Genomic DNA, 13,805 nt, shown 5'->3' on the forward strand with positions numbered 1-13,805 from the left:
CTCTCTCTGCCCCTTCCCCACTCTCAAAAATATAAACATAAAAAAAAAATCTAATACTTCCACTGAAATATTCCTTTTGGCCACTTTGGGTCAGTTTTCCCAGGCACATGCCACAGGCTTTTAATATATATTTATAGCATGTACTAAATTTTATCCATGTTTCCTGGAAACACAATTTTCAGGTCACACTGCTTTGGTTTTTCTCTTCGGAGACCCTTGTGATATGTATTGTATGTTGGATCTTCATTGTTAATCTTCTATATGATTTTCTTTCAAATCCTTTTTCTCTGTGTTCATTTCTTTTTGATTTTTAAAATTTTCCTTTTTTAAAAAAACTATTTATTTAGAAAGAGAGAGAGAGGAGCTGGGGAGGGAGGGGGGAGGGAGAGGGAGAGGGGGGAGGGAGAGGGAGAGGGGGAGGGAGAGGGAGAGAGAGGGAGGGAGGGAGGGAGGGAGGGAGAGAGAGAGAGAGAGAGAGAGAGAGAATGAATATCTCATGCAGGCTTTGTGCTGTCAGCACAGAGCCCAACATGGGGCTCGAACTCACGAACTGTGAGATCATGACCTGAGCCAAAACCAAGAGTCAAATGCTTAACTGAGCCACCCAGAGGCCCCAAATTTTCCTTCTTTTATTCTCTTGCCATAGTTAGGTGTAATTTATTCAAGGTTAGGACTATTTGTTCTTTGAAGTCATCTTAGAATTGCAGCCAATAAGAATAGACACTAAAAAACGATACTCAGGATAGGCCAAGCTCAAGTAGTGCAAAGCTTTTGATTTCTATGCAAAAACTGAACCTACTATTGGTTCAGTTTATCATAAGGACAAAATTAAAATTAGCTCCAATCCTTGTGACCAGTTTCTGCTGAGCTTGACAAAGGGGAGAGCACTTACAACTATTGATGTCAGGTCTTCACTTTCAAATCGTCCAATGGCCAGTTCCAGAGACTTATACATGGCTGCTGAAACACGCTGAGTAATCAGGCGATTAAGGTCTATGGATCTGCCCAGGAGCTGGAAGATGGAGAAAGGAAAAAAGAATGAGCAATAAAAAACAAATGTATATATGTATATGTATATATGTATATGTATATCTACATACTTATACACCTATACAGATATTAAATATATCTGTTCTAGAATCCAATTCCAAAAGATAAAACAAATACTACACAAAATGTAAACATTTTAGATCAAATTATATATATAGGTGTCATGATCAAATACTCTACTTTCCTAGAGCTAAAATTCCTTCAGGTCAAAACCATAAAGGACTTTTGTAGCATCCTTTGCTGAATTTATACTTAACATCATGGAGAGAAACTCTGTTTCACCATACACCCTGAAAATCTGGGTCTGTCAGTTAGGACCCCTCACAATGGTGTTCAGGACCAACCCCCACTACAGAGCAGCCTGCACATGCCTAACTTTCACAGTATTACAAGAATGAATAAGAGAAAATTATTCCCTCTCTACTTCAGAATCCTAAAAACATATGTGTTTCTCAATATCATTTCAATAACATAAACATATAGATACAATCCTGGTAGAAAATGTCTCAAAATGTGAATGGTAATTATCTGTAGAATTATATGCATTTTCCCCTACAGTTTTCTGTATTTTACTCATTTTTCTGACATACTGTTTTTAAGGAAACAAAAGTAAACACTGTATTTTTTATTCTTTGTTCTGGCTAAGAGAGAGCTCCTCTGTAACACTCAGCTGACAAGTGTTTCTCACCTTCATTCCTTCTAAGTTCTGTATTTTGGGCTCTTAGAGAGGACCCAAGCCCTCTGGGGCCATGCCTTTCCCCAGAGGTAGAACAGGACAGGGTGCAGAGTGCTACAAATCTTCCTCTGTATTTCAGGGTATCCAAAAGAAACTGTCTTTAAAATCTCAACACTTTACAAGGATGTCTCCACAGTAACACAACATACTGACATCTATTAATACCCAGTCAGCTCAAAGAAAACCACACTATTTCCAGTGCTGGCTCCATGCCTCACCATGCCCAGGAGAGGTCTGGCTCACCTGCACATGCCTCTGCTTAAGCAGTGTCTCATAGCGGTTAGATGGCGGGAGATGGATCGTTGCCCCTTGATTCTTGCATTCTGATCGTAAACGTTTATCAAGAAGCAAACTAGTAGAGAGGAAGAGAAGACATTTCTCATATGCTGTGAATTTTAATGGAAATGTCAAGTAACCCAAGATTTCATGTCCAAATCATAAACCACATACCTTCCTGCCATAACCTTATAATATGCAAATATCTGGTCTGCCAGTTTATAAACAAATTGGTCAAAGCATAGATTCACCTGAAGAAAAAGAAAGCATATATTAGATTTTTATTCCCTAAAGATCAAATAACCCAACTTCAAAAAAAAAAAATCTTTTGATCCAGCAAATTCCACTTTTGGGTATTTATCCAAAAAAACTAAAGGGGTGCCTGGGTGGCTCAGTCGGTTAAGCGTCCGACTTCAGCTCAGGTCATGATCTCACGGTCTGTGAGTTCGAACCCCACGTCGGGCTCTGTGCTGACAGCTCAGAGCCTAGAGCCTGTTTCAGATTCTGTGTCTCCCTCTCTCTCTGACCCTCCCCCGTTCATGCTCTGTCTCTCTCTGTCTCAAAAATAAATAAACGTTAAAAAAAAAAAAAAACAACTAAAAACACGAACTTGAAAAGATATTTGCACTCCCATGATCACTGAAGCATTATTTACAATAACCAAGACATGGAAGCAACCTAAGTGTCCATTGATGGATGAACATATAAAGAAATTTTGGTATATATATGTGTGGGTGTGTGTGTGTGTATATATATATATATATATATATATATATATATATATATATATAATGGAATACTATTCAGCCATAAAAAAAGAAATCCTACCATTTGCAACTATATGGATGGACCCTAAGGGCATTATGTTAACTGAAGTAAGTCAAACAAAGAAAGACAAATACAGTACAATCTCATGTGTGAAATCTTAAAAAAAAAAAAAAAAAAAAAAAAAAGAGGGGGGAGGGGTGCCTTGGTGGCTCAGTCGGTTGAGCTGACTCTTGATTTTAGCTCAGGTCATAATCTCATGGTTCATGGGATCAAGCCCCACACTGGGCTCTGCACTGACAGTACAAAGCCTGCTTGGGATTCTCTCTCTCCCTCTCTCTCTCTGCCCCTCCCCACCTAGCACTCACACCCTCTTGCAAAAATAAATAAACTTAAAAAAAAAAAAAGAATGCACAGAAAACAGACTGGTGGTTTCCAGAGGCAGGGGTAAGCGTAGGCAAAATGGGTGAAAGTGGTCAAAAGGTACAAACTTTCAGTTATAAAATGAATAAGTTTTTTTTTTTTTTTAATTTTTTTTTTTCAACGTTTTTTTTTAATTTATTTTTGGGACAGAGAGAGACAGAGAATGAACGGGGGAGGGGCAGAGAGAGAGGGAGACACAGAATCGGAAACAGGCTCCAGGCTCCGAGCCATCAGCCCAGAGCCCGACGCGGGGCTCGAACTCACGGACCGTGAGATCGTGACCTGGCTGAAGTCGGACGCTCAACCGACTGCGCCACCCAGGCGCCCCTAAAATGAATAAGTTCTGGGAATATAAAACTAAAAGAAAATCTTTTGTTAAGGCAAACAAAGGCAATTATTAGCAAAGAGAGACAAAAAACAACCTCAATTTTTTTTTTTAAGATTATTTGTTTTGAGAGAGCAAGCATGAGCAAGTGGGGAAGGGGCAGACAGAGAGGGGAGGGAGAGAATCCCAAGCAGGCTCTGTGCTGAGGCAGGGCTCAATTCCACAAACCATGAATGAGATCATGACCTGAGCCGAAACCAAGGGTCTGACGCTCAATTGACTGAGCCACCCTGGCACCCCAAGAAATAAACTCATTGTCTAACACCAGCAGATTAAATATATTATGGTGTGGCCAGGAGTGACCACTACACAGCCACTGGAATTATGTCAGAACCTTTCTTACTGATGGAGAAAAACGCTTCATGTCTCTTAAAGGCAAAGGAGTATGAAAAAGTCTCTCTTTATCAAGTGTTCTCAGTGGTTTAATTGTATTTGGGTTCTGCTCTGCCACCAGGCTGTGTGTCCCAGGAACTACTGTGTGTGGTGGCATCCTCTGGAGCATGGCTGGCTGCTCTAAGCACTGAGGTTGGTGAAGACACACAGGATGGATAAACCCCTATGACTCCACCCCTAAAACTGTATTCTCCCTTGCAAATAGGGTTAGCCTCCCCACCCCACATGGTGCTCACAGGACACCATGTGCTCAAAGGGGAACCACTACAGGACCTGCAGGTGTCTGCCCTTAAGCGTTTTTTAGTTTTTGCGAGGAGGCAGAGAAGGAAATCCAGATGCACAATGTAATTTGTTGAGCTTTAAACTGTCTTATACCTTAAACTAGAAAATTTTTAAATTTTCTCCTTAGATTTATCTCCTTAGCTACATGTAGAAAAATTTAATAATTCCACTTATAGGAATTTGTCCTCAAAAAATAATTGAACACAGTTAAAAAATTAGGTGCAAGGAAGTTCATCAAAGCATTACTTACAATATGCAAAACTAAGAAACTAAAATGAAAGAAATAAAATAGGGGTTGGTTCAGTGCATCTACTATGTAGATGCACCTGCTTTAAACTGTGTTTTTAACAGAAGACAGGTGAGGAAACAGGTGCTTATGACATGCTGTCAATCATCACATGTGTAGATGCAGAGAGAAAAGTACAGATAGGAGGGTTCACTACAAAATGTTTATTTCAAAGTTCATTCTATTGTTTAAACCTCCTGTACTATTAAAGAAAATCTGCTTCCTGTAACACTCAGAGAAAAAGGAAATTAAAGTTTGTTAAAGGTGCCTGGGCCCTCACCTCTGCTTCAATTTCGTCGTAGAGAAACTGCTTGTTGAACCTGGTGAGGGCATAGTGTGCGCTGTCATTGTACAGGTCCAGGGAGTAGAGGACGTACCTGCAGAGGGGGCAAGTGGTCAGCCCAGCCTTCCACAAAGGGCTTTTCGGCTCTCACATCCCGTACTCCAAGTGAAATTTAACATTCATTGTTGACCTCTCACATGAGGAAAAACAGTTCTTACTTCAAACACCAAACTAGGTTTTTGTCCAGGATCCTAATGGACTAATAAGCCAGACAATCCCACAGATGGGACACACTTATGGAGGTCATGCCCAGGGCCCATTGGGTCCACAAGGGCCTCCTGTAGCTGCAGCTTCTCATTTATGTTTAAAGTTTCTCACCACAAAATACAGTATTTTTTATAACCACAAAAACAAGTTATTTTCTTATTTCTAAGAATGAACTGTCTGACTTAGCAAGAAAAACATAAAGGTCCCGGGTCCTACAGCTGACCATGACCATGACCAACATAGCTTTTGAAAGCCCCTTTCCCTCTGCCCCATGTCTGGACAGAAGGCAGCAGCCAGAGGTCTCCAGTAATAAGGATCCTCTGAGTGTACAAGGCCACTCCCACCTCACAGCAAGGGAGGCTGTGTGAGCAGTGGGGTCAAGTTCAACTCCAAATATGCGACAAAGAGGCATGCCAAGGCCTCTGCATTAGATTTCCAGTGTTGTAGAACAGAGGATATGGCCACTCCAGAGAAAGTGGAAGGCCACCCTCCTGACCACCACATAAGAACTGATGTGCATAGGCAAAGACAAAGACATTTGCTCTGTGTGTTGAAGAACCTGCTGGGTCAGTTCCCAATCTTCCTAAGACATCTCCCTTTTCTATTAGTTTACCTTCATGGACCTCATATTTTCAAAATCTCTGATCCCCTCCGTTGGCCCTGAGTCCTGACCACAAAACAAAGCTGTTCAATTAACACTTTCTCTCCCAAATTCATCTGGCTCAGAGGCTGTGCCACACGAAAGGCCAGGCCACATCTCCTTTTGCTGATCTTAGCTGAGTCCCCAGGGCCTTACTTGGACATGGTGGGACTTAGTGACTTCTGCGATGTCCCAGTTGGAGTCTAAAGCCAAGAAACCCGTTACTTGTATTAATCTCTGAAGTCTTACCCCAAGTATGACAACTTCAAATAAAGTGCTGAAAACAGTCCAGCCCCTTCCTCCCTCTCCCAGCTCCCAAATGCCACCACGGACCCTGGTTACCACAAATAACTAAAACAGGCCCACAGGGCACTCACTCCATCATGGATGCCTCCTTGGTCTCTAGGATGTGGTCCGTCAGGATCCAGGGCATGGACATCTCAATGGGGAACTGGATCCTCCTGCCCATTGTCAGCTCCAGGAAGAACTCTCGGAACCACAACTGTGAAAGGTCACAGCACTGCTGCAGCGTTTCTTGAAGGATTCAAACGACATCACGTTAATCTTCTGCAAGCAGAAAAGACTCAGCAGGACAATCTCAGGTGGGAGGGGGGCATGTGTGAGATGCTGACTCTTTCAATCTCAGCCGTGAGCCATGCGGGAGCAGATATGAGCGGGGGGGGGTCACACGGCACCTCACACTAGGGATGAGACAACCACGAAGTGGCTGCAAGCAAAGCCACCCTAGACATTGCACATTCCTGCTCACAAAATGAGAAGATTCAGCATCTGGCCCCTGCTGGTCTGGTATACCACCACCTGCCAATGGGACCTTGTCAACCCTGTGAGCTTCTTTGAGGGACTGGGAAGGGGGAAAATGGCCTTTTTAAAAGGGGAAATAGGGACACCTGGGTGGCTCAGTTGGTTAAGTATCTGACTTTGTCTCAGGTCATCTCACGGTTTGTGAGTTTGAGCCCCACGTTGGGCTCTGTGTTGACAGCTCAGAGCCTGGAGCCTGCTTCGGATTCTGTGTCTCCATCTCTCTCTGCCCCTCCCCCACTCACACTGTCTCTCTCTCTCTCAAAAATAAGTAAACCTTAAGTAAGTAAATAAACAAATAATAAAAGGATAAATAAAAACCGTGTTACTTTATTTTAGGATAAAGATGCAGCATTACATGCATATTCAATACAAATCTATCTAATGCAAAACAGAAATTTTTTTTAAAAACAATGTTTCCAGGTGCCTGGGTGGCTTAGTTAGGCATCCGACTTCTTGGTTTTGGCTCAGGTCATGATCTCACGGTTCATGAGTTTGGGCCCCGCATCGGGCTCTGCACTGACAGTGCAGAGCATGCTTGGGATTCTTTCTTTCTCCCTCTCTCTCTGCCCCTCCCCACTCCTCTCTCTCTCTCTCTCTCTCTCTCTCTCTCTCTCTCTCTCTCTCAAAATAAATAAACTTTAAAAAAGTTTCCATCATTTGACAAGTGAAAAACAAAAGCCTTACTATTTACTCCAAACCCACTATACTCCCAGCCAAGATAGAGGCTTCCTGCTCTGAGGAAGCTGCTGCAGCACTGGAGTAAACACAGACTCCAAATTGACAAAGGGTAGCCACCCAATGCCCTGGTCAAGGTGATTTGCCACCTTCCACACATCAGTGCTCATGGAGGTTGTTTCTCATATTCATCACTATCTTGTTCTCGAGCCAGGTGACAGATGACATTTGTCTGTGTTTCTAACCTTGTATGGGTTACAAAGGCTTTGCATTCAGGTCACAGAGCCAGCTGCAGGCCCACGGCCCTCATCTTTCTAAGGGCAACGCCACATGGAAGGAGCCCTGCCAGCCGTGCATTTAAAGCGACAGGCAAGGAAATACCACGAAGGTTACAACATGGATCATCGTCTGGGTGTGTGAGGGGACCACAGCAGGGATGGTCAGCAGAAGCATTCTAGACAGTGTTAGCAGTGTTAGAACATGCTGGGCCAGACGCTGGTCAGCAGTAGCTCTTACCACTGAAATTAATCAAGTGAGTGTAGAAGAATGACTCTCGATGAAATTTTTCTATGTCCAATATGGTGGGCCCCTCAAGGCTACTTCTCAAGGTTTTCTTGGAACCACTTTTGTCTGCAATGAGGGACTCTAGCATGGTTCTCACCATGTAAAGCTGCATTATCCAAGGAAACATTTGTGGGGGAGAAAATACACATGGCACATTAGTTATACCAAACTCAGATAAACCACAAGAGAAAGACTACTGTGCTATGCCCTGACCAGAGCCAGGCTGCAGCAGTAAGCCTACCACTATGCCAGCTCCTCAAAGTGGGTCTGGGTGCCCATCTAAGTAGCCAAGTTGGTGCTGCCTGTGAGAAAGAACTTGTAATGGAGCAATTCACCTCCGTGCCATAATGTCAACAAGAAAAACAAATGATGTCTTACCACCAAAGGTTAAAAGAGGCGGATAGGTGTAGGACTGCCTCAGAAACGCGTTTACCACATGCAAGAGTCTTTCCATGCCCAAAGACTTGAGCTGCCTCAGCAGCTCGGCAGAGCTCAAGGACTCCGCCATGGTGCGCACCAGGTAGAGCTAGACATGGATAGATGGGGGGAGAGGTGGGAGAGAGCCGTTAGTCACAGGACACACACATCATGGGGTGGGGAGACACACATGGGAACGGAGGGTGGGAAGGGTGCATGCACACTGGACAGAATCAGGACAAGCGTCTTCCTTGGGTGGGCCAAATGCTTTCCTCCCAGATATTTGAGAGGTTTCATTTACAGCCAACAATGTGTTTTGCTGGTAGTTCTCTGAAAGATTGGCAAGAAGGGATTATAAAAGCCCTCAACAGAAGAATGATGAGTTAAGAAGTACTACATCCCAAAATGGGAAGAGAAAAGCAGAAGGACATACTAAATCAGATATGAGAGTCAGAATAAGGCTGCTTTTGGGGAGCAGGGGGCTGAGCATGGCAGGAGAGAGAAGAGCAGTGGTGGCTTAAGACCAGGGATACAAAAAAGGTATATTCTTAAATTTCTAAAAGTTTTATCTTCAGAAACAATCATTTTTACGCCCAATGTAAAAATTATAACCATACATTTAAACACCTATCAGGAAACACAGCATAAATACGGACACATAGACTTTCACCCACATTTTTGTGATAGGAGTTGATGCAGTCAAATTAAGTTCTGCATGCAAATGATCAAATCTGAGAATCACAAGAATGCTCCAGATTCACTTGGGCAGGGAACCAAGGAGCAGAAAAGGCACAGGCAATACTTGATCATCTTGAGCAGAAGTGGTGATGTCATTTTACTCCTGGTCTTGCTTACCAACCCTCAGCTTTGGGTTAGCCCACTCAGGGGAACAGATAGAGCAGGGGAGCAGGGAGGATGAAAACCTGTGTGCTGGAGGGTCCCACAGCACGCCGGGGTACTTTGATGTCGAAGCCACTCTTGGGGTCCTTCTCACCCCGCAGGGCTGGGTCATTGAAGGGCTCGTGCCCCGTCTCCCAGTCACACACGGTCTTCCTGATGGCCTGCAGAACACTAAACAGCCCCATCAAGTCATCAGTGAGGCATGGAGCACTTATAGCTTCAGGACTTTTACAATCACTGCATCTCCTCACCTAACACATAGCTGGAAAACCAATTTTCACACCTAATTTCCTTTGGGGACAGTGTGAGATATGATAATGGACCAGTTCAAAGTGAAATTATCTTTGGATAGACTGTTTTCTCTGAGACATTAGTAGCCCCAGAAGATCTGACTTAGCTGCAGTTTGCATCAATTAGCCTGGAAGTGGTGTTTTATTTCCTGAACACTGTCATGCAAAGGGCAACAAGAGGACAGACCACAAACATCCACCTAGGGAGCTGAAACTCGACCTCCCTTGGCTGATTCCCTGATTTCTAAAGGAACATGTCACCAACACAACTGTCGGGACTGGGTCTATGTCTCAGACACATTTGAAACATGCTCCCATCCCACCATGTGGAGACCCCCCCATAGGCACCACACTTGGCAGATGTACCTATCCTATCTCGTGGTGAAAATTCTAGTTAAAACCCAAGTTACTCTTAGACTATACATTTCCCATGTGGTTAGCTTCCTACTACAGCAAGCATGAGCAAAATGGGAAGACTCACAGTATAAAATTTTATTAATGCTAAAAATCATACCAAGCCAGGTGATAAACACATCAATTATAAAGCAAGAAAATGAAATCAATACACTTGTGAGCCCTTGTAAGCTTCATTTTACATAAATGTCTCTGAAAGACAACTTTAAAAGGCTAAATATTAAGAGAAAACTAGCTCAGGATCGCTACAAGATGTCTGCAATATCTATGTATTTTTTGGCCAATTTGTAGGACAGGCCAAAAAGAACAGAAGCAAAAATACTTAAAGACAACACATTTTGAGATGGAAAATGTGATGCTGGGCTTCCTGTCCCCACAAGCCTGGTGATTAGAATAATCAAACAGATTTTGAGACACTCTCCTGCCCCAAGATAAATACACCCTTGTCCCTGTGGCTCCACTGCTTAGACATTCTGTATTTGATTTACTATACATTGTTCAGGTGAATAATTGTACCCACTGCATTACATTTAGAGGACATATACCAGAAGGGATTTTGGAGGTTGAATATAAATGCATTGAGCATATTTATGAAAATGTAACTATATGGTTGTTTAAACTAAACTAATTCAACAGTTTTGGACTCCAAGCTCACAGGGAGGTATTACACTGAGGCTGACCTCTGGATGACATTCTTCTTCTTCTTGATGGCCTGCCTGAGTGGTTCCCGGAGGGTAACCTGAGAGAAGTCCTGCAGCGCAGCATAGACGGTGTGCCGGATGGCGTGGTTGAACACACTCTCCATCCTGCCCATTAGCACCTGCAGGCCTTTGATCATGGCGATCACCTGCAGGGGGACACATGACTTTCAGTATGGTGGAGGAGAACAGGCGATGGCTCCTTCTCAGGTGATGCCAAGTTGCACCTAGAAGCTGCCTCCCTCTCATGCATAGTACCTTTCCCTGGCCTCCTATGTTTCTGCTCTGAAGCTGCTGCCCTGTAACTCTTCTCAGGAGCTCTGGCTCAGTAGCTGTCCCTATGCCTGGGTCTGACTCCATTAGACCACGAGTGCCTTGAGGGCAGGGATGGATCTGCTTCGCTTGACATGGAGCTAACAGAGAATTTGGTGACTGACTCAAAGCACTCCCAAATGCATAAAGGCACATGCCCTGTGAAGGACTTTAAAGGAAAAAGAACAAAAAAATTCCGGAAAGCAAATATGTTATTAGTTGGAAAAGAAAGAAGAAGTTATAAGAGTTTATAGCCCAAATTCCACTTGCTAAACAGTAACAGCATGCTAAATTAATATGCATAAAAAGGCCTGGAAGAAACTACACTAAAATGCTTAAAGTTCATCTCTGTGGCAGCATCATATACTGCGCTTACTACATACTCTAGTGTTCTATTTGTTTGCTTTAGGGATCTATTTGATGGTTCTGTGTTGCTTTTCTAATGGGGGGGTGGGATTTCTGCCAAAAAAAAAAGGCAAATGCCCCAATTCAAATTAAAACTGATTTCAAGGGGTGCCTGGGTGGCTCAGTTGGTTGAGCATCAGACTGGCTCAGGTTATCATCTCCTGCATAGGGCTCTGTGCTGATGGCTCAGAGCCCAGAGACTGCTTCGGATTCTGTGCATCTTTCTCTCTCTGCCCCTCCCCTGCTCGCACTCTATCTCTCTCTGTCTCTCAAAAAATAAATAAAATATTTAAAAAATATTTTTTTAACTGAAATAAAATTCAAACCACTTTGAATGAAAATGAAAACACTACATATTAAAAATTTATGGTATGTGGGAAAAGTATGCTAAAAAGTAAAATTTTGAGCTTTAGAGGCATACATTAGAAAACAAAAATGTGTGAAAATAATAATAATCTAATATTCATCATAAATCTACAAAAAGAATAGCAAAATAACCCCCACCAGAACTAGAGGTAAATAAAAGTAAAAATTAACAAAACAGAAAACAAGCATATCACAGAAGGTGATCAATGAAGATAAAGCTGTTTAAAAAAATAAGTAAACAAATAATAGAATTGACAAATGTCCAGCCAAGACTAATCAAGAAAAATAGACAAGCCACAATTACCAGCATTAAGAAAGAAAAGGGGATGATTACTGATGGGGGAAACAAAGGCAAGAAGGAAATGGCAAATAAAATTAAAATTCCTTATAACCTGCAGCCATTGACAAATATAGAGTAAAATGTTTCTCTAGGAACTCCCTACAGTCTTAATGTTCATGCTTTGCTAAAGGGAATAAACAACCTTAGCTTGACAAGAGCTAGGCCTCCGGGATCTTATGAGTCTTCTTTAGCACAAGAAAATCCTACTGGAAACTTCCTCTAGACTTTACATCCCCCCAACTCCCAAGTATATAACTATTCTATCCTCAGGGTCTGGGACAGCTCTTCCTGCCCATGGGTCCTGTCCTGTGCTTTAATAAAATTACCCTTTTTGCATCAAGGATGATGCAAGAATTCTTTCTTGGCCATTAGCTCCGAACCCTACCATCACCCCAAAACACCTTATCAACTGTCACACAGTTTATAGCTATTAAGAGATTATGTGACTATATCAACATAAGATAAACATACACGTCAATGGAATAGAAATAGAAGTTCAGAAATTTACACATTTCTATCAATTTACAGTCAACTGATTTTCAATAAGAGTGTGGAAACAATTCAACAGGGAAATATTACCTTTTCAACAGTAGTGGGATAATTAGATATCCACATGCAAAACACTCCTACGCAGGAAAGGATAAACTCTGAGGACTGAGATAATCAAACCCTGCATATTCCCAAGAAAGCCCTGTTTTTAGGACTGGCCCTTCCTTGGCCAACTCCTAGGAACTGAGCTCTGAGCCTCCGAATATTCTGAAAAGAGTGTTTGTGGCTACCTAAGGCTCTGGGCCACTGCAGTACCAGTGTGACTAGATAGTTTATACCAACAATGTAATTTATGGTAAACACCTATTTTTGCACTGGCGTCTGGAGTCTGAGCAGCTGAGGTCAATCATGCAGGCATGCTGCATGCCTACCCTACTGACCTACATTATTGACATTATTAACCCCCTTTATTGAGGTTTTTTATTAAACCTGGACACTAAGATCTTGCGTAAGTTTCCCTAGCTGGCAACATTTTTCTCATGCTGCCATTCATCTTTGCCGGGAAAATAAAGTACATCCTGCACAACTGCGCTAGTAGGGGATACCTAGAAGTTTGCATCTGGTTTCTCCTAGACTATGCCCAGGTGCCTTTTGCTGATTTAAATCTGTGTCGTTTTGATGAAGGATCATAAGGCAAGCTGAAGGCAAAGTACAGGCTAACAGCAGCCCCTGGACCCACCCAGGTGGAATATGTGTAATATTCCTCAGACACTCCTGGCTACCCAAGAACAAAGGAAAGGGGTTTAAGTGCTTGCCATGGTGATACGGGAAACAAAGGCAAATAAAAAATTAAATTCCCTGGGCGCCTGGGTGGCGCAGTCGGTTAAGCGTCCGACTTCAGCCAGGTCACGATCTCGCGGTCCGTGAGTTCGAGCCCCGCGTCAGGCTCTGGGCTGATGGCTCGGAGCCTGGAGCCTGTTTCCGATTCTGTGTTTCCCTCTCTCTCTGCCCCTCCCCCGTTCATGCTATGTCTCTCTCTGTCCCAAAAAAAAAAAAAAAAAAAAACGTTGAAAAAAAAAAAAAAAAAATTAAATTCCCTTACTGCCTATAGCCCATTGACAAGTCCTTGAAACTGGCAGAGTGACCTCCTTCTAGGAGCTCAGCTGCCTCAATGATGACACTTTGCTAGGGGCAAAAGAGAATCTTGGCTTAACATTATCCTAACCACCACCCCCCCCCCCCCAAACCTTTAAGTCTACTTTAACATATAAAAATTCCTTTGGAAACTTCCTATATCTCAACTTCCCCAAGATAAACACTGGTAATC

General features: G+C 42.8%; 1 protein-coding gene across 3 annotated transcripts in view; it reads right to left on the reverse strand.

Moving 5' to 3' along the window:
• Positions 1-13,805, reverse strand: part of CYFIP1 (cytoplasmic FMR1 interacting protein 1) — an 86,956-nt gene that overhangs the window by 48,582 nt on the left and 24,569 nt on the right. For 2 of the 3 annotated variants that reach the window (XR_009263942.1, XM_058736925.1), the window contains exons 13-20: positions 10,549-10,715; positions 9,188-9,335; positions 7,800-7,953; positions 6,164-6,320; positions 4,877-4,973; positions 2,237-2,313; positions 2,030-2,138; positions 893-1,012 (exon numbers count right to left, since the gene is read on the reverse strand). Coding sequence is in view for 2 of the 3 variants with exons in the window: in XM_058736925.1 (XP_058592908.1) it covers positions 893-1,012; positions 2,030-2,138; positions 2,237-2,313; positions 4,877-4,973; positions 6,164-6,320; positions 7,800-7,953; positions 9,188-9,335; positions 10,549-10,715 (1,029 nt within the window). In the remaining variant the exon portion in view is untranslated. Of the gene's footprint in view, positions 1-892; positions 1,013-2,029; positions 2,139-2,236; positions 2,314-4,876; positions 4,974-6,163; positions 6,321-7,799; positions 7,954-8,225; positions 8,374-9,187; positions 9,336-10,548; positions 10,716-13,805 lie in introns of all 3 variants that reach the window. The other variant, XM_058736926.1, reaches the window with a different exon arrangement.

This window comes from Neofelis nebulosa, chromosome 7, assembly GCF_028018385.1.
Source record: "Neofelis nebulosa isolate mNeoNeb1 chromosome 7, mNeoNeb1.pri, whole genome shotgun sequence".
Classification (NCBI taxonomy): Eukaryota; Metazoa; Chordata; class Mammalia; order Carnivora; family Felidae; genus Neofelis; species Neofelis nebulosa.